Raw genomic sequence first — 23,834 nt, forward strand, 5'->3', positions numbered from 1 at the left:
AGGGCTACCTTGTAGGTTACAGCTACACAAGTTTTTATTGCCATTTAGGGAAAAACTGTGCAAATATTGCAGCTTTTGGTCCACATGCCTTCTATCCAGGCAGTCCATTTGCCTCATGGAAGGGGTAAGACACCAGCTTTGTTTTTTTTCCCCAGATATGGGAGAATCAGTTTTGTGCTGAGCTCTCCACTCAGACACCAGATAGATTGCTGGAATTCTCCTTCCTGACAGCTGTGAAGAGCTCTTCCACCCCAGTCTTGAGATATGTATCACAAAGAAGCATAGGAGCAGTCAGGGAAAGATTTTAGCTGAAAATACCTCACAATGAGAGACTTTTGGTTCGTTTCCTTTGTAAATGTGGAAGCTGCATAGTCAGAATTTCCATTTACAGCCTGATAAAGTACAGTGAGACAAAAATTCTCATAGGAATTTGGTTGAGATGATCATTTGGAAGAACAGAAAAAGGTATTTTTTGAAAACATGTCTGTTTCTCTTAATTTTATTTTCCTAATGAGCAGCTTAGCTGCTGGCCACAGCATTTGGTCCTTGTCAGGCAAGTCAGCTCCAGCCAGAATACTAAAGTACAACAAGGAGTTTTGTTGTCTTGTTTTTGAAATCAACTGTTGCAATCACTGGAGGGCAAAGCGTCAGGTAACACAGTGCTTCCTCCATTGTGCTCGGGCCATCAAAAAGAGGCACTATGCACATTTCAACCATTTAAGTTACAATTTACAAACATCTGCATAAACCAGCTGCATCTCCTCTGCCCAGAGGCTGTTCTGTTGGCAGGCACTGAGGAAACACAAGTTGTCAGGCAGGAATTACACAACAAAATGAAGAGCTCTTTGGCTTTATTAAAGAATAATAGGTTGGAAGAGATCATCGAGTCCAACCCATCCCCAGCACCTCAACTAGACCATGGCACCAAGTGCCACGTCCAGTCTTTTTAAACACATCCAGGGATGGTGACTCCACCACCTCCTTGGGCATACCATTCTATATCACCCTTTCTGTAAAAAACCTTTTTCCTAATATCCAACCTATATTTCCCTTGGTGCTCGTTAAGACTGTGTCCTCTCGGGATTACACCGTGGAAGAGCACAAATCCAAGAGACAGCCCAAGCAGTGAGCAGAGCACATTTAGTGATGAGCAAACCCTGCTGAGTTTTCTCTCACATCCACCAGCTCTGCTTTGCAGAGGTTTATTTACAACAGTACCATCAGCCACTAAAACCAGCGTGTTTTGCTTCCCTGAGAAGCTGTGTCATCGTGCAACAACGTGGCCTGAGAGTGACCAGCGCTTCTTCAGCCTGGGGCGCACAATTGAACCTTTAGGCAGATGATTAAGATGGGGATGGGTCTTTGTACCGTTATAAATGAAATCAGAATTTTGACAACTAGGTCCCTTGGGTTAATGGCAGTTGAATTAAAAATTAATACAATTTAGTAAATTGAATAGTAATTTGGTATAAAAGAATAGAGTTTAGTAAAAGAATATAATTTAGCAAAAAATTACAATTTATATATATAATCTGCCTGTAATTAATTATGATTAAAGCATAAGCAAAACCGACTGGGGTACAGAGAGGGTTTCTTACCCTGCCTCACATACAAAACAAAGCACTTCAAGCTAAACTTATATATTGTATGCTTATACATATTCATTAATGTTTCCTGTAAGTTTCCTCCTATTTCCCATTTTTCTGACTTTACGTCACTTTTCTTCACGGCGCATGCCTCACTTGTTGTTAGGGGGTCTTCAGTCTTCTTTTGGTGGCCTTTTGGCGAAGGCTTCTCCTCTTCCTCGTTGTCCTTTAGATAACCTTACAGGTTTGTGTGTGTGTACTAAGCGTTGTGTTATGTAAATCTACTAATTAGTCTTAGTAAATTGTATTTACTGGTTTTTAGACCCAATGCCTAAAGTCGTTCTAATTCTGTCCATCTCAAGGCCGTTTTCGTCTTGGGACATCACTTATCTTCCAAACTGCATCCTCTACCTCAATTTTAACATGTAACATCTGTAAAGGGGTACATCTGCCTCGTAACACTGATCCTTTTGATTATTTCTAATAATAACTTTAATAACAGTCACAATTTAGTTAGCACGAACCAATTCCATTTATTACAGTATGGTGCTCCGGGAAGGGTTTAGTTACTGAAGAGAGTCAGGGACAAAGACAAAACTGTGTGGAGGGTCCAGGGTTATATATGGGAAAGAGGGGGTGGATCAGAGGGTCAGGGTCCAATGGGAGCAGGGCAAAATGCTGCAGAGGCGGAGTTAGGGACAGGAACAACCAATAGGAAAACAGGGGCAGAGGATTGCACCAAACTGGGGCCAATGGGGATTGAGGGAAGGGAGAACATTCTAGGAAAAATCCATATAGGGTAAACGGGAGCTGAACAGGGATTGCATCAACTTGGCAAACCAATGGGGAAACAAACTTAACTATACATTAACATATAACAGTGAAGATCTGTGGGAGAAAGGTCTTCTCTCACCCCAACCTCAGGAAGTGCTCTTGCCTCCTTTCCAAGACTGAGGTATGGAGATTTAATTATAGCCCCTTGGGCTTCCACACAGAGCCTGTTGCTCACACTTTACCTCCCACTGAAGTAAAAAGAGGGTCCATATCTTAACAACTGGGTTTTCTTCCAGAGTAAACCATCCTCCCATTTTCTTGGCGCTGTTCTTCTGTTTTAAGGGTATTTACAAAAGGGGTCTGCACTTTGGTTGGCTCTTCACGCCCTGGTCGGCTCTCCACGCTGCTTTTGGCAGCTTTTTTTGCTGCAGACAGGTTCTCCATGCCTGCCCTCTGTCCCCCCAGCTCTACACGTGGATGCTGCCGTCATCATGTCAGGAATTCGCCACTTGTTACGTTGGGGTCGCAGTTTGGAGACAGGCACACGAGCAGGCTCATGTGAGAAACAGCTCAGGTCTATTGCTGCCCCCCTCTTTTATAGGGGGTTCAAAATTCCCATGCTTACACACCTGACTGGTTGAGGTCTCAACACCACCCAGCTCCCTGGTCAATGAAACATCTGCATTTAGGGTTGCATGGGGCTGGCTGGGGTCCCCTGCTTGGGTTCAAATCCAACCTATCATTGCCTCACCTGGGGACTCATTTACTTCTAGGCTGGTCGAGTTTGGGGCCCTGTTATGGCCAAATTTATCTGTGCAGCTTCAGAGCGGCTGCAGCTGTCACGATTTTTGTCCATTAATATTTAAGCACTTGGCATTTTAGCTGGATAAATCCCTTCCAGTCACTGTCCTGCGTTAAACTCAGGGCTGCATTCAACACTACTCACAGCTGTGTTTCAGTAAACAGCAGATTAGTTCTTGCACAGGCAAGTTTGCCAAAGTCCCTGGGAGCTTTTAGACCATCAGACGCTAAACAGGAAAATACTGCCAGGAAAAAAAGCGCAGCTAAACCATGGAATTGCTTACCTGCTGGGAATTGTGGAGGCACAGCCAACAGCAGCAAGGACCCCGCTGGGGCCAGAGGAGCTCAGGTTTGCCAAATTTAAAGGCTGAGACCCAGCAAGGTGTACTGGGAGAGGGAGCTTTCCTCCTCTGAACATGTGGGGTTTGTGGGGAGAGGCTGTGGTTCTGAAGTTCCCTTGAAAATTATTTTTTGTGAGGGTTGGGGGATGAGGAGCCTGGATTTGAGCTGCTTTAGTCACAAAGGGAAGGTTATTCATGGAAATACAGCTCTGAGGATTGACACCTGTGTACTCCCAGCTTCCCTGCACGGCCAAGAACTGCAGCTCTTCCTCTTCTCTCCTGAGCCGGGCTGGGAGTGATGCTGTGGGGCCAAGCTGCAGCTGCTGTTACTGCCACACATGTCCAGCCCTACAGCCCTCCTCTATCCCATGAGATCACAAGGCATCCTGCTTCCCATGCAGAACTCAGTCCTGGAGGGAAGTTTTGAGATCCTGATGTGGTCCCACAGGACTCAGACCCTGGCACCTTCGTCCCACTGCTGCCTGTTTAGGAGGCATCCAGGTGACAGGACAGCTGCCTGTGGTGCTGAGCAGCCAGGCTCTCCAGCTAACAATGCTCTGTTTCTGTCAGGACAGTAGTGAGGCAGCAGATGGAGCTGGTGTCTGGGATGAAGAAGTCACCAAGTGGTGGGGAGAGTGGAGCTCCTGGTCCACCTGCTCCCGCTCCTGCGGAGGGGGTGTGATGTCCCGGGAGAGGCACTGCTTGCGACAGAGGTGAGTTGTGGCCCAGCCTGAGCCCGTGGCCAGGTTTCAAGTGGCACAAGGGAAATGGGGTGCCCCAGACTTGTGTTTTGGGGCTGAACCTCCTGGGTTTGCAGGGTCAGCCATTCCCTCATCTGTGGCCTCTGGGAAAGGAAGGCAGCTGTTGTCTGTGGGCAGTGGTAGGGGAGGGTGACAGGAGCACGCTGCTGTGGGGCAGGTGACAGGTGCCCTGAACATCACTCAGCCTGACTTATCTGATGGGGAACAAGGGGTTGGTCCTCTCTTGGAGTCCTGAAGATGATGGGGTTATGGGCTGGAGAAGGCTGGCTCTGTTCCTCTTCTTTCCTTCACAAACCCTCATTGCCGTGGCTGCTCTGACCATCCCAGCCCTGATTTGTGGCCAGTTCCTGTGCTCAGGATGTGGGCACATATTGCCAGACACTTTGTGGGGACTTGATTTACTCCTGGCAGCAGCCAGCTCAGCCACATCTCAGCAATTTCACCTCTTTATTCCCTGCAGAGCTGGCAAGTTTTTTTCCCCTCTGTCATTTATCTGGCTGCCACCTGACAGCATCTGCATTTGTGCCCTACAGCTGCTACAGTCCTGGGATTGGTTAGATTGGGTTTGTGGGAGTGGGGAGTGCAGGGGAATTGCAGCTGTCTGAACTTCTGCTGTCCTCTCTGGGCTACCTTGCCACTGATTCCCCCTCCTCCAGCAGCTCTGGAGCCTGCTACTCCAGGCTCCTGGGGTGTTAATGAGAGCGGGCGTCCTCAGCACAGCGAGCTTTCCCTTCTGCGTGAATGCACTCCTGAGCAGAACAAGCTCAGACCAGGGCCCCTGACCTGCCCTCCTTCCTGCAGCAGAAAAGTTATTTTTTCTGAGCTGGCTGACAGCATGGTGAAGGTCCAGATGTGCTGCAGGACCTTCCCTCTGGCTGTGACCTCCCTGGATGTCTCTGCTGCTGCTCCTCCACTCCAGCATCCTGGAAAAGCAGTGGGGAGCAGCACAGGGAGGGAGCCTGGGGCTGTCCTGCACCCCTACAGCCAGAGCAGCCCTTTGCCTGCTTCCAGAAGAGAGATCTTTCTCTCCATTTGATGCCAGCTCTATCCTTGACTCCACAGCCAGGGAGGGAAGGGTTTGCTGTGGTGTTTTAATCCAGGGATCAAATCTGAATTAAAAAAAAAAAAAAGAAATCCCAGCCCAAAGGTTTCTGCAGCTTTAAGGTGAATGGCTTAAGTGAGCCAGGGATGGTCGCAAAACAATTTCTGCCTGAGTCTGCAGGAAGCCTCTGCTTCTGAAAGGCATGACATTTTTGAAGTCTTACTGCAAATTTAGGCTCTGCCTGTGTCATGTAAAGCATTGCTCTGGAGGGACAGCTGCAGTGCCTCCAGCCAGGCCAGCCTGAATATGCTTATGGTGTTCCTTGTATCCTCAGTTCCCAGAGCTGTTAACACATTGTCTGCTGCAGATCTTTACTCGTTGTCTAAATGACTTTGCAGATTACTGCATTGCCTTAACCTGTGGTCTCAGCCATTCTCCATATAACTTCACAGCTTTCAAGAATTTCTTCTGTCTTTGCATCAGTCCAGTATGTCCTGGATTGCTCATGCTGAGAAATTCCTATGGTTTTGGTTCATCACCCGTACCAAGCCTTCCCTGATAATCTGTTGGGGTGGCCAGTCCCCCTGACAGGCACCATCTCTCTGCCTACTGCACAGTGGATTCTGAAATCAACTCCCCCAATCCCTGGGCACATCCATAGGACTGATGGACCATCAGGTTCTGTTGTTTTTTTGCCACATCAACCCTTTTGGAGCTCAGAAGTGAACACATGGGTGTCAATACTGCAATTACTCACTGTCTGCTCAACCAACCCCAAAACAAGAACAACTTAAAATCACAACCCACTTAAAAGCACTGATGATGTGTTTCAGAGGAGATGTTGGCCAGTCTAGCTCCAGAAAGCTCTGCTCTGATAAAACACCTGCCTTGTTTCTCCCATTTAAGTCAGGCCTGACTCCTCTGTCATCCTCAGTGCCTGGACACTTCACAGACCTCCAGCTCATGTCTGGAAACTTCTGATTTTCAGGCTCCAGATGCCCCAGGGAACGAACAGCACCATGTGTGTTGGTCAAGCCAAGCGCTACCAACTGTGCCAGCAGCAGGTGAGAACCACTTCCAATTCTGACTGGTCCTTTCTGGGGGATGTGGGACTGGGGGAGTCCTACCTGGAGCTGCAAAATCATCCACCCAGTTGGGGTGGGATTGGTCCCTCAGAGGATGGAGACAAGGGATATGATCCTCTCCTGGGGTGGTGGATGGTGTGCCTTTGAGGATGTGGGAGATGGGGTCTATTCTTTGGGACTGGGAGATGGGACAAAAGGATGTAAAAGCATATTTGTTGTGGGGTGAGGGGAAGCATGAAGTTTTTCCAGGATGCATTTCCCGTTGCTGCTTTTCCCATTGCTGGAAGGAATTTTTGCAGGGCTGTTAAACACAGCTGTTTGGGAGGCCCTTGGCAATGAAGGCCTGGCCTTTCTGCCTCTCTTAAGGGACCTCCAAGTCCATCACCAATTCCTTCCATGGTGGACAGGGCATTTTCATCCTGTGAGGATGCAGAGGGTCAAGCAGCTGTCACAAGAATGGCTGTGAGATAGGGAGCTTCTTGATTGCCTTTATTCCCCCCATAGCCCTGCCCAGCCAACACAGCCAGCTTCAAACAGCAGCAGTGCTCCAGTTTCAATGCCAAAGCCTTTGGGAAGCGCTATTACCACTGGATGCCCCTCTATCCAGGTGGGTTTTCACAACTTCACACTAGGGGTGAGGGTCAGAAAACACCCACAGGATCTTCTCGGGCACAGAAGTCCTAGGGGACAAGGGATGGATGCTCTTGGCTGCTCTGGGTTGTTCTGAACAGGATGCTCATCCATTTCCTACACAGAAACTTCACGTGGGTGTCCAGTTGTCCCTTAAAGCTCAGATTGAGTTCACCTAAGATATTACCCTGTTTCTGGACTCACCTGTTTTTCCATTAGCTGCCAAGGGGACATGGAATATCTGCACCTCCAGCTGCTCAGGTAAACGGAGCATAGCTGGCCACCAGCCCACACAGCCACTGCCCCTCTCACAGCCCCTTTTTTTTTGCTCCTGTGCATTTATATGTAGCCTGGGATCTGCTGATGCACATCCCCATGCTGGGCACAGTGATGGCACTACAAGGATGTGGCTAGGAAGAGGTTTTATCAGCAAGAAGGATTTCTGCTTGGCACAGTCCCCAGCGCAGCCTCACACCGTGACCCCTTCGCCACTGTGAAATCCGTAGCCTTGGGGTGTCATCACCAAGGTGACATCAAACCATCAGCAGGGACAAGGGGAAGGTCCCCTTCCTTGCTGCCCATCTCTGGGCACCTTGACCTGCCTGGTGACCCTCTGCCCCTGCAGATGACTACACCAGTATCTCCAACAAGCCGTGTGACCTCCAGTGCACCACCCGGAGTGGAGAGAGGCAGCTGATGGCCCGAGCACAGGATGGCACCTCCTGCAAGGACAGGACCTATCAAGGGGTCTGCATCAATGGGAAGTGTGAGGTGAGGCTCTGGCAGGAAGCAGTAGAGAAATTGGGATTTTAATTGCATGGCTGAACCTCCTGGTCATCCCAAAGCCAAGGGGTCCCAGCAGGGAATTGAAACAGAGGCCTCGCATCGGATTCCTTCGTTGCAACCCCCCAGAACCTGCCCAGAAGAGCACAGTAGCATTTCCTGGGAAAGACCCTGCCCCCGTGGAGATAAGCTGGCCCCAGGAAACCCTCTCTTGTTTTGTCCTTTGCAGCCAGTTGGGTGCGATGGGAGCCTGTACTCGCCCCGGACGATGGACAGATGCAGGGTGTGTGGAGGGGACGGCAGCACTTGCCACCGTGTCTCGGGCACCTTCCGAAAGGCAATCTCACAGATAGGTACTCCCTGCTACCAGTCTGGAGACTTCACCCGCTACTTCTTACCACCAGCTGGCATGGAGGGGGACTGGCTTGAACGTGGGTAGGAGCTTTCCCAGCTGCTTGGTGGAAAGAGTTGAGGAGTGCCACTACCCCTCCTTAAATGCCTGTATTTTGTCCTTCTCACTTAATCATCAGAGGAGATTGGTTTGATGTGCTCTATATTAGGCTGGTAAGGTTTCCCTTCACCTGTTTAGAATAGGAAGCAGCTGGGGATCTATTTGTTCCTATTGATTTTGGCATCTCGCCCACCTCAGATAATGTGCAGAGATCAATGAATCTTCTTTCATTTGTGCTATGTGGTCATTTGAAATTTAAGCTGTGATGAGGGTCACAGCATTTGTTTCAGCCTGCACTTAATCTCCTGCTTTCACCAGTCCTGTGGCTGGCACCAGCCGAGGGACAGTCCCCTCTGAAATCAGGCTGAGCTTCATCCCTGCAGCCTGATGGCCCAATCCTCCAGCCACAGGAGGAATGGACTGTGGTATGCTCATTAGTAATTAATGAACTGTGGTTTGAGGATGTTTTGGAACAACATCTCACACTGGTGTTGTTTCACTAGTTTGCCTCACTCCCTGCAAACAGCAGCCTAGAGGAGCACCTTTCCAGGGCAGGAGTAATGGTGTTACCCCCTGTAGCCATATGGGTACAGTTTTGGCCTCGCATTCCAGCCCTCAGTATCTTACAGAACAGACAAGACCTGCGTTTCCAGCAGGAAAGACAAACTGCCAAACCACACAACTTTAAGAGCCTCTTATTTCCTCTCCCTTTAAAGGTCAATTTTTATGTTATTCCCGAGACAAATTCCATGGAGTCAGGAGCTGAGGGGACCTATGGTCTTTTTCCACCCTCTGTTCAGCATCAGCCCTGATCACTACGAAGCCTTTTTTCTGTGCTTTTGCCAGGAAGAGTGTGAAAGCACATTCATCCACACCCCCAAAGCCAGACTGTTTCACTGTGCAGTTCCTTCCCGACTCCACACCCAGCAGTGCTCAGACTGACATCCGTACTGGTGATCTGTTAATGGGATTCCAGAGGAAATCTGGGATGAGAGCTCACAGACTGGTACAACATGCATTTATTTAGGTCCTTGGTGCCCTGCTCTTGAAGGGCAGTGCTGCCTCCCTACAAACACACTTGTCCCATGAGCTACTTTTCCCACCCAGAACTTTTTATTCTGTCCTCGAGGTCTCCTCACGCTCTGTTCTGTTCCTCAGGTTATGTGTTCATCACCAACATCCCTGCTGGTGCCACAGACATCCTCATCATTGAGCGCAGGAAAACAGAAAACATCCTGGGTGAGCAGAGGAGCTGGCTGGGTGTGGAGACCCCAGTTCAGCTGCCTGGGAAGTGGGAGGAGGCTCTGTGCACTCCCACCTATGCTGTGAGAGAGCATTTCCTCCAGGGTAGCTACATGGGTGCTTCATCTCTCCCAAAAACAAAGCTACCACATCTCCAGTGCCAGGAGAGACATTTGGAGCCCAAGTTCGCTACGGGCAGAGCCTGGGGTTCTGTTTCTGCTGGGCTTTTCTCATTTGTGGGCTCTTTCCTCGGTGCCAGAGTTCTGCAGAATGTCCCATTTGTGTTTTCTCTCTCTTTGAAGCACTTGCGGATGAATCCGGGCATTTCTTCTTCAACGGCAACTCGGCCATTGACAACCCTCAGAACTTCAGGGTGGCTGGCACCATCTTCAAGTACCGGCGGCCCTCCAGCCTGACCTCGGATGGGCTGGAGTATATCATAGCTCACGGGCCCACTAACCAGTCTCTGAATGCCATGGTATGTGAGGAGCCGCTTTTAGGCTTTCCTGTCTTGCCTGCCTCCCCCAGATAACAGGAATATAACCTGGTTCCCAAGCCAAACCTGCCTGTGTAGGTGGGCTGAGGAAGGCAGACAGGTATGGGGGGGTCTTTCCTTTTGGATTTATTAGGATGTTGTCTTCTCTTAACAGCCATCACCAAACAGATGTGGCTAGAAAAAGGCTTTTGGGAAATTCATGCCCTTAAAATAAAAGCAGTTTTGTTTTCTTTCCCTGTTTCCTCCAGTACTATAACTTTAATGGGAAAATGCCTCACATAACTTACGACTACACTGTCCCACGGACACCGCCTCTCCGAACTGCAGCCCCTGCTCTTGCCAGGCCTCTCTATCACCCCCTACCAGAGACCAGCCAGAGCCATCCCATTCCAGCCAACTCCAGAGCTGCCCAGGACTTCAATGCCACGTGGCTCTCCCTGTCACCAGATGACACCAGCGTACAGCTTCCTCTAAGGGAAGGGCAAGAAGATTTAGACTTTGGTCCCCCGCACTTCTTCCAGACCAACTCTACCAGTCAGACCCGGGATTGGGGCTGGGAACAAAGTGAAGAGAAGGAGAAGTACAACTTTCAGATCAGACAGGTCTACCATGCAAACACAGCAGGAGAGGAAGAGGAGGAGGAAGCAGCAGCAGTTGGTGGAGAAACAGAGTTGGGTTGGTTGCTTTGTTCTTCCTTTCCCCATTTTATTGACTGAAAGCAGACATTCTGCAGTGGTCTTCTTGAAATCTAAGGTGGCTTTAGCATCAGAGTAGACAGGAGGGAAGGATGGTAAATAGTGGGGTGGAGACTGTCAGGGAGCAGCAAGGGCCAGTAGCTCTGTGAGGAAAGGGGAGGCTGCGAGAGGGTGGCCACAGTGAGGAGGTGGTAGGCCATAGGTTGGACTTGATGATCTCAAAGGTCTTTTCCAACCTAGTTCATGCTGCGGTTCTGTGATTCTGTAATACAGGTTGGGCAGGGCACTCACTTGGTGCCTGAGCTTGGCAGGCACAGGCAGTGGCAGCAACAGGGCCTAGCAACAGTCCAGTGATCATCAGGGGACAGCAAGGGGACAAGCCAAATCTGAGGTGGATCTTGGAGAGATCATATATCACTGATAAAACAATTCAGGAACAAAGAATATGTGCAACATTGCACATCCCAGGACTGAAGGCCCAGACTAGATCTTAAATGAGGCCCCAGAGCAGTGGGCAGAGTGAGGGGTTGGCCAGGGGAATTAAAGCCTGCTGATGCTCCCTGCTAGAAATTTTTAATTTTTAAGCTGAACACTGAATGCTTTTTGCCTTGTTAAATGCCACACGCTGAAGTACAAGCCATCCCATATAGTTAGAGCATGTATTTTAATTCCAGCTCTCAGGTTCAACCAAATCTCCATCAGCACGGCTGTGCCCTACAGCATGAGGAGACCCGAGCTGGAGAACAGCCGTGTGACATCCTCCAGGCTCCGGCTCTTCAGGCGCCTCTGTCACCGAGACCCTCACAACGCCGCCTTCTGCAGGGAGCTGCAGCCCCTGGCACCCAGGAACTCCACGGCCAGGCTCTGGCCCCGCTGGCCACAGGACCTCCACAAAGCTCTGGCTCGCAAGAACTCCCTGGAGGACTTGAAGGTGGAGGCGTTTGCTGGGAGTCAGGGGGAAGCAGCCAACTACAGCATGATGGCATCTGTGGAGAGCCCTGTGCTCGGGGCCAGCCCGACAGACGTCAGCCAGGCAGAGCCTCTGCGAGGCCCTGGCACTGAAAGGTGGCACCTGATTTCCTGGGCAAAACAGAGCATGGTTGGCTGGGGAGGGACGGCCAAGCCAGTCCTCTGGGAGTCTCCCTGCTGTCCTTGATGTCCCCATTCACCAGTGTCTGCCCGTGAAAGCTGCTGTAGGTGCTTCCTCCAAAGACTGATTGTTACAACTGGCCTGACATGGAGCTCCTGGAACGTATTTCAGGGTCCATTTAAATGGGTGCTGAAGGACCTGGTGTGGTTGTAAAGAAGGCCAGGAATTCATAGCATGTCACATATACCACCATGTCACACCCCTCCTGTCCCATTCCTCTGGCCACATAAGCTTCTGAAAACATTTGGCAGGAGACTGAGGACCAGCTTTTAAATATTTCTGTCAAGCCACATACAAACTTGCCCCACTACATTATATGATATGAGAGGGACCTTGCTTGAGCTTCCCTTTCCAACCCAAATCATGCCTCAAGGTGAGGTTCAAGCTGAGGCTGAGGGCACCCACAAGGCTGGCAAACCATGATATACACAAGACTCCCTATGAACGATGCTTCCTCCTTGCTAGTTGAATTTGGGAAGTGGATCAAGGCTTTGCACTCTCTGTTCATCAGTGGTCTGCCTTGCCCGAAGTGGGGGGAAATGGAAAGCAGAAACACTGGCTTTCTTTCCATCTTCAAAGACAGCAAGGAGGAATTTCCCTTTATTTCATGTTTGCAGCATTTTTTTTTCATTTTTAGCTCACACCACCTCCTTTTTCCACAGCAATGAGTTCGATGTGAGCCCTGTGGGCCATGACGACATCAGCTTGGCTGACATGTATCGGTGGAAAGTCTCAGCTTATGCTCCCTGCAGCTCCACCTGCACTTCAGGTAGGTTTGGCTTCAGGTGACTGATCACACAAAGTCCTTTTGGGCAGTTGAGGGAGAGAATCCTGGTATTTTTTTATACAGCAGGGAGCGATTCAGATGCAGTGAGCTCTCCAGTTATTTAATGCTGGTGGGAGGAGGCTCTTGGATCTGATGGAGCATGGCTGAGGGTGTTGCTGGCCCAGCAGGTATCAGCACCTCCTATGCCATGTGTGTGCGCTATGATGGAGTGGAAGTGGATGAATCCTACTGTGATGCCCTGACACGACCAGAACCTACTCACGAGTTTTGCACAGGGAGAGACTGCCAGCCTAGGTGAGTGGAAGTGACATCAGCTGGCCACAGGGAGATGTCTTCCTAAGGACCATTTTCTGCTCAAGGCATACAGCCATTTTTGGGCTGAAAGGTATGCTTAAACTAAGACGACCTCGTATCCCCTTGTAAGCAAAAAGAGGGGAAGAATTTGGCACCTAAATTGCCTGCTAAGAGCAAAGCTGGTTTCAAGGCCAGCACCGCGTTTACTCAGATGTGATGAGCAGAGCCAAAGCAGCAGCTGCTGGGTGAGGGAGCCTCAGGTGTGCAGGCACAGCCCTGCCACCCCATGCCCCTGGTCCCCCTTACCTGGGTGTTCCTTTGTGCTTTCTCTGCTCCTGGAGGTGGGAGACCAGCCGGTGGAGCGAGTGCTCCCGCACCTGCGGCGAGGGCTTCCAGTACCGCACCGTGCGCTGCTGGAAGATGCTGGCGCCGGGCTTCGACAGCTCTGTCTACGATGACCTCTGCGAGGCAGTGGGGCTGGCCAGGCCCATGGAGAGGAAAGCCTGCAAGAACAAGGCCTGTGGGCCGCAGTGGGAGCTCTCCGAGTGGTCTGAGGTAGGTTTTTCTCCCAGGGCTGGGGTAGGACCTGGTCTGAGGTAGGTTTTTCTCCCAGGGCTGGGGTGGGACCTGGTCTGAGGTAGGTTTTGCTCCCAGGGCTGGGGTGGGGCCTGGAGGAAGGTAGCTGGCAGATGCTGGGTGCTGAGGAAGCCTCTGGCCAACTGCACCCTGGGGAAACAAGGAGTGCATTTATCTGCCCTGTTCTGGCAATGCTCAGCAGACAAAGCCCATCGCAAAACATTTTTTCCAAGGTCACTTCTAAAGCAGGAGAGTGACCAAGTGAAAGTCCTGCCAGCAAGAAACTTTCTCTTCTAGAGGACCCAAACTGAGGGCCAATTGGGAAACAGTACCATGGACATACAGAAAAACTAAAAGCCCATTGCAGCCCCTTGGCTGACTTCCCATAGCCTGCTCGAGTTGTGGCCCAGTGACTTTGAACAGCAGTTTAGGCATCAGCACATTGATGAGTTGGAGCTCTAGGTCCCAAAATAAATGAACAGCAGAGACAGACACAGCTTTTATTGTCCCTGCTGGGGCCCTTCCCCTCTCTCCTAGAGCAGCAGGAGGAGAACGGGAGGGGGCACAGCTGCTTCCCCACCCTCGCTCTGTGCTCCTGAGCCCCACGCTGACTCGGTGTGGCCCTTGCAGTGCTCGGCGCGGTGTGGCACGCCGGGGACCATGAAGCGGGAGGTGCGCTGCTCCGTGGAAGCTCCCCTGTGCGACGAGTCCCGCAAGCCCAGCAGCGAGAAGGCGTGCACGGGCCCACCCTGCGACCGCCGCTGGACAGCCTCCGAGTGGGGCCCCGTGAGTCCGGGCATCCGCACCCAGCACTGGGCTGGAGGGTGGGAGCAGCTGGGCAGATGTGCTGCAGATCTCTGTCGGCTCTCTTCTGGCAGAGGCCAAGCTACAGAAGTTAAAATAATCTCTGTTTTTGCCTCTCCTCGCTGTAAGTTTTGGTTAACTGGGAGCTGAGCTCCATTCAATAATCTGGGAAGCTCACAGCACCTGGAGATTGGAAGCCCCCGACCAAATGAACCTCTAAAGCCCCTTGGGATCCAGTGCAACAGGCCCAGTGTCAGGGCTGGCCTCTGGACTCAACTCTACTGGCACCACCAACCCTGACCTCTCCAATTCCCCGCTTTCTGATGTATCTAAATGCCTTTTGCTCTCCAAGTGCTCAGGTTCGTGTGGCGAGGGGCGCATGAGCCGCTTCATCGCGTGTCGCAACCTGGAGGGCAAGGTGATCTCCAGCTCGCAGTGTGACCCGGCCACCAAGCCCCTGGCTGTCCACCCGTGTGGAGACAAGAACTGCCCTGCACACTGGGTGGAGCAGGAGTGGGAGCAGGTAAAGCCAAGCCCAGCCCCGCGTCTGCCTTTCCACCCCATATCCCACAGGATGTGTTGGGATGTGTTCCCGTGGCAGAGCACAGTTGTAGAGTGTGACCTCCAGATGTGGATATGTATCCTTATCCCAGCTCCTTTGAGAAAGAGGGAAGGAGTAGTGAATATGCCAGCTTGTTCCTGCCGTACCCCATAAAAATCCCAAAGTTTGTGGCATTTGCTGCCTTCCCAAGAGCTCCACGGGAGGGCAGCAATGCCTTAAGGAAACTGCTCTCCCACCTGGCTCCTCAGCAGAGCCTTGCTCATTCACCCTTACAGAGGACACGAGTTCCCCACCAGTAAAGAGAAAGTCTGAACAAAACCAGCTTTGCCTCTGATAACTAACAGCTGGAGGTAAACCTGAACCACAGCCCAAATCCCTGTGCTTGAAAGTCACATCCAGACCATAACTGTGTACTTGCTTCAGGGATGACAGTCCAGTGGACGTGGTCCAGGTGCTCTGTTCCACCCAACACTCAGTCTCTGCACATCTTTTTACTCCATTTCCCAAGGCCTGAAGACTTCAGGCTTTCCCATACATGCTGATCCAAATCCCAGAGTATCCAAAGAAACACACTGAGTCAGTTGTGAGGCTTGGGCTTTTTCTTTGAAGTCTTAAACAAAACAGGGATTCATATAACACTAAGGAAGAAGGTTTCTAGGAGATAGGGGAAGCAGCCAAGCCCTTTTCCCTCCAATCATGGCTAAGCCTCTCTTCTCACTTAGGTCCTTTTATAGCTGCTGACTGCATTCAGCTGAGCCTCCTCTAGCACCAGTAACAAGCACAGACTGGTTAAACCTGGCAGTTCTGTAACTCTCCCCTGCTCTGGCCCTCTGTGTGGTTCACACACAGTCCTGAAGTGCCACTTTCAGCAGTGACCTGGCTATGAAACTCATCAGAGCTCTGAAAGACCAGCTGAGCTCCTCACCGTTGCCTGTGCCAGCTTCTTTGCTGTGTTTTCTCTGCTGACGAGCTCTGAATTCTCAGGATGACTAAGGGAGGATGCAAGCCAGTTGTGCTGGCCCTGCTGTGGTGAAAAAGGACTCAAAGCAGTGAAATCTCAAACTGGCAACTGCCTGGATGGGCATCAGGGAGCAGATCCTGCCTTCTGCTGCTTTTCCTGGTGGTGTCCTGAGGGAGAGAGCCCTCCCAGCTAAGCCTGCATAGCTCTGGGTTCAGCAGTGCTTGTCTGTCCACATCACCTGCACTGCACCAGTTCGTTCCCCTTGGGCCCACACAAAGCTTGGCAGTACTCCAGGATGTAGGTTGCTACGTGCATATGCTATGTGGATTTTCAGAACATAGATACACATAAAATAAGACAGAAACAGCCTTTTGCAGTCTTAGCTTGGCTGCTCCAGGCGTCCTGTGGTAGCTGCTCTCGAGGCCAGCCAAGGTGAACTCAGCTAAACATTAATTACCAGCATCTCTCCCTGCTCCCTGGGAAATTTGGAGACACCCCTGCTCCTGTGGCCTGGACTGGTGTTAGCACAGGCATTAAGCCTTCCTTCTGAGCAGGATGCCCTCCTGCCTGAAGCTCGAGCATCATTTGTCACCAGGCTGCTCTGTTCCCTCACAGTGTGACGCCAGCTGTGGGCGCGGGATGAAGACCCGGCTGGTGCTGTGCGTGGGCCTGGAGAATGGGCTGTACAGGGAGTACCCTGAGAAACGCTGTGAGACCTCTCCAAAACCTGAGGAACAAGCTGCCTGTTTCAGGAGGCCCTGTTCAACGTGGTTCACCACCTCCTGGTCCCAGGTAGGGCTGGGAAAGGGGCAGGGGAGGCCTTGTAGCCCTGGTTGGTGGAGCAGGACCTGTGCTGAGGCTCTCTGGAAGCCTACTCTGCCAAGGACCTGCCAAGTCTGGATGGGACCCCAAGTTCTGCTCTCCTGCAGAACAGGCAGCAGGATGAGAGACTGGCACATGCAGGCTGGAGAAAGACTTGGAGCATGGGGGTTATTGCCTCAAGAAGAGCGTGCACTACTCTCCAGGCCTGCAGGATACAGCCGTGTCTCCTCCACATGCTTTGCCTTTCCCTTAATAATAACTGGTGAACCTTTAGGGTATGGGAAGACTGGGGAGCTGTGTCTGGCTTATAGCAGCCATTTTCTCCATTTTCTGTCACAGCATCAACGCTCCAGACAAAAATAGTTCTGAGCTGCAACAAAGAGATGAAAAGCAAATTCTCCCTTGTTCTGCCCAAACCCCAATTCAGGGATGCTTTCCTCCAGCAAAAAAAAAGGGAGAGTAAGTTTGAGATCAGTGTGCCAATTTGACCCAAATCTCCTCAAGAGCAGGGATACAAAGCAGGGATTGGGAGACCTCAGTAGAGCAAAGAACTTGGGAGCTATAGAAAAACAGAAAATGCCTCTCATACTCTTCGCTGTTTCTTGACCCTGACAGTGCAGCAAGACGTGTGGTGCTGGCGTGCGACTGCGGGAGGTGAAGTGCTACCAGGGGGAAGCGCTGGCTCAGGGCTGTGACCCCTCTGCCAAACCAGAGGCCAGGCAGACGTGCCAACTCCAGCCATGCCCCACAGAGGCACCAGGTACATCTGGGAGGGCAGGGAGGTGGAGGAGCCCTTGGCTTTGTCCGAGATGTCCATGCTGGGGAAGCACATCTCCTTTGTAACCCCTTCTGTGTGTGCTTCTGCTCCCCAGAAGATGCCTGTGAAGACAAAGCAACAGCCAACTGCGTGCTGGTGCTGAAGGTGAAGCTGTGCTCACACTGGTACTACAGGAAGGCCTGCTGCTGGTCCTGTCGCCTCAAGTCACCCTGAGTGCTGCCAGGCCCTACTTTCCTTCCAAGTTCAGGGGCAGCAGCCCCCTCGAGCCAGACTTTCCACTTGAAGCCACCCCACTTGGCTTGGCTGTGGAGCCAGTCCCTGTAGAGCAGCCTGCTCAGCGAGGAAGGATTCCTACGACTCAGTCATCACTGCTCCCTCTTCACCGAGAGGGCTTCACACAAGACAAACCATCAGTGCCTAGAAAACTACTGAGGAGTGAGTTGGGAGAGCCTGTCCCTGCCGTCACCGTCTCCAAGGGCACCGAGGCCAGCCTGCAGCAGGGCAGGGACAGCAGCACCCCTCTGCTCTGCCCTGCAGGCTTCCTACTACAAGGGCAACTGCCAAAACACACTGAAAAATTGTGTCACAATAAAGAGATAAACTATAAAACTGGATTTGGGATGCATGTGCCTAGGATGCAGAGCCAAGGGAGGAGCAGGGGACACAGGAGGAGCAAAAGCAGGAGCAGGAAGGGTGGGGAGGGAAAATCCCTGCACCAGTAAAGCTTCCATGCAGCACTGGATAAAGCCCTTTTGGTGTTGTCTGCCAAAAGAACAGAAACCACTCCTGGTTTGTATTTCAAAGTCCTCATTTATTTCTGACATTGAATTTGGACCCATAGCTGAGCAACAAAGACAGCGAATAATAACAGGAGGAATCTCAAGTGGAAAAAAAATCTGGGATCCCTGCCCCTACCCCATCCTGTTCTTCCACCAGCTCCCAAACCTTCTAATTCTCAGCTGCATCCCCCGTGTTTCCAGCCCTTCCAGACTCACCCATTTCCCTGTAGCCGTGCCAGAGCCAGGGTGTGTGTTGGCTCCGAGGCCAACCCTCTTCTTGGCCATCTGGCTGCTCTGGAATTGCCTCCCCAGCCTTGGCGCCTCGTTAGCCTGCGACAGGTCACGCTCAATTTGCTTGTGGCGAAGATGACAATGGAGTGGCCTTCCTTCAGCCACAAGGGTGACCCACAGAAGTGTTATTCCCGCCCTCTGGAGGTCACAGCACTGCTGTGGTGGTGGGAAGCCTTTTTGTGTGCCAAGAGGTAGAGCTGGATGCTGGGAGCCGCTGTGTCCGTGTGCTGGCTCTGTGCCCGCCAAGGGGACGGCATCACGAGGCCGTCTGGCAGAGACCACGCTGGGACATGTTAACTTCTCGTGGCTCCCAGCATGAGAAGACCTAGCTGAGCAGATGCTCTAGTGGGAAAGAATGGGATTTATCAAGTTAGCCAAGATTTTCTTCCAGTTACAGACCATGTTTTCAGGGAGGAGTGCTGGCTGGATGGGAGGCAGCAGGAGCTACAGACTACTGACCAGTAGGATCCAGAGAGCTTTGCTGCTGGTAACTTTCATCTTCCCTCCTGCCTGCCCTTAATGTGAGAGGACATTAAAACCTATCACTATTTGGAGGATGGAAAGGATGTAAAAGCGATGCAGCCAGACCGAGTCTCCAGATAATGGAAATGCAATGTCTTTTCGGGCTGGAGGTGAGGGAGATGGTGCATAACATTTGCTCAGAAAGTGTGTGTGTGTAAAATGCAGGCTGGGGCAAGGTGTTTGGTTACAAGGACCATCACCATGTTTTATCTGGCTCCTTTCTTCAGATCAGAGGTGCCAAGGCATGGGCAGGTCCAATGTGTCCATCAGCCTTTTGCCTGGTAACGTGGATATTCGAGGCTGGTGCACCCTGCGTCTCTGTGCTGAGACCTACTTTTTCTGTGTGTGAGTGGGGAGGTCAAGTCCAAACCCTTCTGTGAGCAGCGGGATGATTTCTAAATTGCAGTGGTGAAAATAAAACCCCACCATTCACGTTTCTGAGCAGTCCTCCCCTATATTGCAAAGGCATGGCAAGGGTTTCCTGCCACTGCCTCCAACAGCCTCCACAGGGATCACTGATGTCCCAGTCCCTCCTCCCTGCCATGAATGGGAAGTGCTCAGCAAAGCAGTCCTGCACTGGTTGCTATGGAAGTGCCTGGGAATGATGGAGATGTCCCTTTAGTAATTTTTCACCTAATTTGATTTATGGAGGAAGAAGAAACTTTCCCACATTCATTTCTGCAGAGAGGCAGAGTCACTGGCTGTCACTGCTGGCTGCAGTGCCGGTGAACCCATGTTTACAAAGTGTTCAAGACACATTTGTGTCTTGCACTTTCTTCTTCCAGAAGCAAAAGCAGAGGGACCCCAACCACCTGAACACCACTCTCCAGTGGGGGGGGCCCTGCAAAGGAGACATGAGCCAGTGGGCTCTGCTGTTGCTGTCACAAGCAAAATCCATCCTAAAGCCAACCTTCCTCTGGCCGTCAGAGCTGTCAGGGTGGGGCTTTGAAAGCTGAAGGTGACCAAAACCGCAGTTATTTAAGAATTCAATTCTTCCCCTAAGTAAAATCTTTCCATATTCATGGGTCCAAGTTAAAACTGCTCCTAAGGAAGCTTGTGAAGAGTAGAAGAGGTGGGAGCTTTGGTGTGGGTGAGCACTTTTGCGAGGACCTTTGCCTCCCCCGTCAGTGACCTAAATTCATGTCCTGAACTCTTTCAGCACGTGAGAAGCAGGTGGGAGAAGGTGCCCTATCTTACACTTGAACAGAAAAGCAAACTGCTAGCGGCAACTGACGCAGTACGAGGGGAGCAGGATGACCTGGATCTTCCCTTCTTCACTTGCCCATGGCCGAGGAGCGCTGCCATGGCCTGCTCGGCACTGGGACTCACCGGGGATGGCAGCTGGCATCAGCCCATCGCTCCGTGTGCGTCACCTGCGGTGGCTGTGTGGGGACACCGAAGGCCTCACTGGGCTCAGCGAGCCGGGGGTCATTAAATTAGGTTTTACTGTACATAGCCCTCGTTAGACAAGTCCCTTTGGGAGAGAGAGTAGATAATAATGACACTTATGATGGGTTCGGAGGTGGCCGGTTCAACGTTGCCCTTTGAGGTCTCTCTCGCCTTCTGGCCCGCGAGGCTTGGCCGTGCCGTGCTCAGCAGGACCCTGCTGGCCTCGGGCTGGGCTACGGGCTCCTCTCCTCAAAAACAAGCGAAAAGCCCCTTCCCTGGAGCGGGCGCCGGCTGGGGACACCCTGTGCTAGCGGCAATGGTGACTACACCTCCGTGCTGATGGCCCGCGGGTTCGGGAAGCTGTCGCGGAGCAGGCCGTGCCGGCTCACCGCGTAGCTTTGCAGGGCGGCCATGTTGAGGGGCGGCCCCATCTCCTTGCAGCACGCGGGGGTGTAGGCGACCCTCTCGCCCCCGTTGCGCACCATGTCGGCAGTCCGGATGTAAAAGGGGGAGCCGTACGGGGAGCAGGTCGGGCAGAAGGTGTGAGGCCCGTGCTGGCTGAGCTCGCTGGGCGGCGCGGGGCTGCCCTGCCCGTCCACCATGCGGGAGCTGCAGGCGTTGCACATGACGAGGTGGGAGTGCGTGGGAAGGTCGGGCTCTTCCTCTTCCTCCTCCTCCTCCTCCTCCTCCTCCTCATCGGAGTCATTTTTCTTGCAGCAGTAGTACTGTGGGAAGGGAAGGGGTTGTATGAGGGGAAGCGGAGCAGCTCTGCCACATCCCCGCTCCCCTCATCCCGCTGCCAGAGGATCCCTCAGGGGCCTCTTGCTGATCTGCTCCAGCATTCTTGGGTCCTGTGAAGCGGCAGAAGCCAGACAAAACCTGGACCCGAGCATGCTGCTCCTGCTGGGGAACTCACCCTCCTCCCCCTGCGAGGTTTGCAAGGGGAAGGAAGGGATTTCATCCTGCCGCTTGAAAACTGCTCCAAGTAAGCGCTGTGCTCTTCGTCACACGGGCATTGCTGCATGGCACAGACTTCACATTAACTTTTAAAGAGCAGGAGGTCGTAGCTAGCCCTTGTTGAAAGCCTCCTCGGTTAATTTACAAGAGGGAAAAAAAAATTATATAAAAATCTCCATCTGGTATTGCAAACCTAGCCAAGCCTGCACCTCAATTAGCAAGTGCTGCAGAGCCTCAAAAGCCTCAGGGCAGTACCCCCCACACCTAGGGGAGGGAAGGACATAACTGCATAACTGGGGGATAGGAGGTTTAAATTCCCTGCCATCGCAGGCAAAAAAAAAAAAAAAAAAGCCCATCCCAGCACCACCTTGGCCTGGGGAGCACAGAATCATAAAATATCCTGAGCTGGAAAGATCAAGTCCAACTCCTGGCCCTGCACAGGATAGCCCAAAAATCACATCATGTGCCTGAAGAGTATTGTCCAAGCACTTCTTAAGCTCTGGGAGGCTTGGGGCTGTGACCAATGCCCTGCCCATTCCAGTGCCAGGTGGGGGTGGCAAGGCAGAGGACACTCACCTGTAGCCTACAGTAGCAGAGCACAGCAATGATGCACAGTAGGATCACCGTCGCTAGGATTCCCCCGGTGATAACAACAGTTCCCGCTGTCATCCGACCGATTCTCCATCAAACTCTGGAAGGCAGGGACACAAAACTCACCTTCCCTGGTTTTGTCATCACATCATGGACGTGATGCCCACAAGTCATCCCAAAATATTGCATCCTCATTCCTCTCTCCCCAGCTGGAAAAGTATCATCCAATATTATCCTCCTCCTTCTCTTAGTGAGAGGACACCTGAGATGCAGCATCACATCCCCTCACTGCTATTGCTGCTCTGGCTTGGGCTCTTTGTCAAACACCCCACAGCCCACTGGAAAAACCTCACCATTACTGAGCCAAAAGGGATGATTTCCACCCTCCTGGCAGAAAATCCAGCTTCTGCTTCAAAATGTAGGAACAAACCTGGGCATTTCACCAGGCAAAGCCAAAAAGGAGCCTCTGAACTCCACAACAGTCTGAGCCCAAAAATTGCACCCTGGCTGCCTGTCAGGCACTTACAAGGCTAAGCAGCCCTCACCCCCATCTCTGTGCCACGGCACCTGGGGATACTCACGTTCAGTGACGGAGGCGTTGGACCTGGAAGAAGTGGAGGGAGAGGTTAGAGTGGTCTGACAGCACCCCTTGCACCTGCCTGCCTTTCCCCATTTCCCAAGAATGTGCCTTGATTTGGCATCTGTGGGAAGCCCTGCTTCACCCCCCTGTGATTTTCTTTAATTTGAAGCAGGGAAAGGATGCATTTCCCAAGCTTGGAGCAATGCTCTACAGGAACAGGGCACAGGCCTGGCTTAGTCAGCACTTGGCCTTTTCCACTTTAAAATTTATTACAAGGAAGGCGGATGCATCATCACAACGATGTTTTAGGTGCCGCTGGGAAACGAAATCTCTCCTCCATCCCCTCCAGGACAGGGGAGCTCCAGCATCCCCCCACCACCCCACGGATACTTACCCGGAAAAGGACAGGCAGGATGTCACGGTCACGCTGGCCCCGGGCTGGACGGTGGGGACAGGCAGCACCACATGGCCACGGGGACACTCAGCAGCCCTGGCAGGGAGAACAAAGAGAAAAACTCCACCATCAGCTCATCCCCCTTCCCAAAGGGGCTGCCCAGTGTCCCCATCCCCACCAGTGTCACTGCAGCGGGGCTAAATAAATTGGTTTTTTTTGAGGAGACTGCCGGAAAAGGTGGGTGCTGCAAAGCTGCGTAAAGCAAACTGCCAGGAAAGGATGATCCCATGCCCCAAATCTGCTGTTTCACCAAAACTGAGGACTTGTAGCAAGAAGTGGGTGCAGCCATCGCCTCATCACCCCCCATCGCCCTCCCAGCGATGCCCAGCGCAGCCGCATTTCATTATTGGCCCTGCATCCCTCTGTGCCTCGTCCAGAGCAGGGATAATTGATAGGGCCCAAGTGCCAGCCCATTGCAGCTGAGGAGATCTAATTACCCACTCACCACGCAGCCCTAATTAACGGAGAGAGGTGGCAGCTTCCAGGCGAGACCTTCCCAACTCTGCCCTGGCCCCTCTCTGCTGCATGTCCCAGCGGGCACAGTGTGGAACCTTCCTCCCCAAAAATCACCCACCCTCCTCGCTCTGCTGTGGTGGTTTGCACATCCTGCCTGCCACAAATTGATTTTCAGCTCATGGGAAGTTCCTGTAGGAAGCCAAAAGGTGGGCACGCATTGGATTTCCTCCTTGAGCCGCTCTCACACACAAAATAAAGGAAAAAAAAAAACCCCAAAGAAATCAATATGTCCATAACCCAGCTAATATCTCCATCCATCAGGAGACCCAGAACAGAGCTAATAATAGAGACCAACACACTCAGCTCCTGCTCCCTGTTACCAAACCGCACCCTG

General features: G+C 52.0%; 2 protein-coding genes across 3 annotated transcripts; one reads left to right on the plus strand and one right to left on the minus strand.

Moving 5' to 3' along the window:
* Nucleotides 1-4,098: 4,098 nt before the first annotated feature.
* LOC102111166 (ADAMTS-like protein 2) lies at nt 4,099-17,927 on the plus strand. Of its 2 annotated transcripts, none has more exons than XM_014257541.2 (17): nt 4,099-4,215; nt 6,294-6,369; nt 6,895-6,997; nt 7,646-7,791; nt 8,033-8,156; nt 9,413-9,493; nt 9,799-9,974; nt 10,241-10,667; nt 11,362-11,752; nt 12,500-12,606; nt 12,789-12,918; nt 13,260-13,473; nt 14,125-14,280; nt 14,651-14,821; nt 16,437-16,613; nt 17,259-17,403; nt 17,516-17,927. In XM_014257541.2, exons 1-17 carry the CDS (start codon nt 4,184-4,186, stop codon nt 17,632-17,634), a joined length of 2,775 nt encoding a protein of 924 aa, XP_014113016.2. In that variant the 5' UTR covers nt 4,099-4,183; the 3' UTR covers nt 17,635-17,927. The 2 variants fall into 2 exon arrangements, with proteins under 2 accessions (XP_014113016.2, XP_087916598.1); XM_088060472.1 differs by having other exon boundaries at nt 4,124-4,215; nt 12,792-12,918.
* A 2,791-nt stretch (nt 17,928-20,718) lies between these two features.
* On the minus strand, nt 20,719-22,554 carry LOC102102275 (protein FAM163A). The gene is made up of 3 exons (XM_005528699.2): nt 22,532-22,554; nt 21,936-22,050; nt 20,719-21,127 (listed from the first exon to the last, which is right to left on the minus strand). The coding sequence occupies exons 2-3, from the start codon at nt 22,026-22,028 to the stop codon at nt 20,726-20,728; spliced, it is 495 nt and encodes a 164-aa protein (XP_005528756.1). The 5' UTR covers nt 22,029-22,050; nt 22,532-22,554; the 3' UTR covers nt 20,719-20,725.
* Between the last annotated feature and the right edge of the window lie 1,280 nt (nt 22,555-23,834).

This window comes from Pseudopodoces humilis, chromosome 10 (genome assembly GCF_049639895.1).
Source record: "Pseudopodoces humilis isolate 2021_Gansu_Grassland_sample_001 chromosome 10, ASM4963989v1, whole genome shotgun sequence".
Lineage (NCBI taxonomy): Eukaryota > Metazoa > Chordata > Aves > Passeriformes > Paridae > Pseudopodoces > Pseudopodoces humilis.

Coding starts and splice junctions, on each gene's coding strand:
- LOC102111166 (XM_014257541.2), top strand. CDS start 4,184: ATGTCCCGGGAGAGGCACTGCTTGCGACAGAG. Junction 6,998..7,645: donor CTGGATGCCCCTCTATCCAG/GTGGGTTTTCAC, acceptor CTGCCCCTGCAG/ATGACTACACCAGTATCTCC. Junction 14,281..14,650: donor CAGCCTCCGAGTGGGGCCCC/GTGAGTCCGGGC, acceptor TTGCTCTCCAAG/TGCTCAGGTTCGTGTGGCGA.
- LOC102102275 (XM_005528699.2), bottom strand. CDS start 22,028: ATGACAGCGGGAACTGTTGTTATCACCGGGGGAATCCTAGCGACGGTG. Junction 21,128..21,935: donor TCTGCTACTGTAGGCTACAG/GTGAGTGTCCTC, acceptor CCCTTCCCACAG/TACTACTGCTGCAAGAAAAA.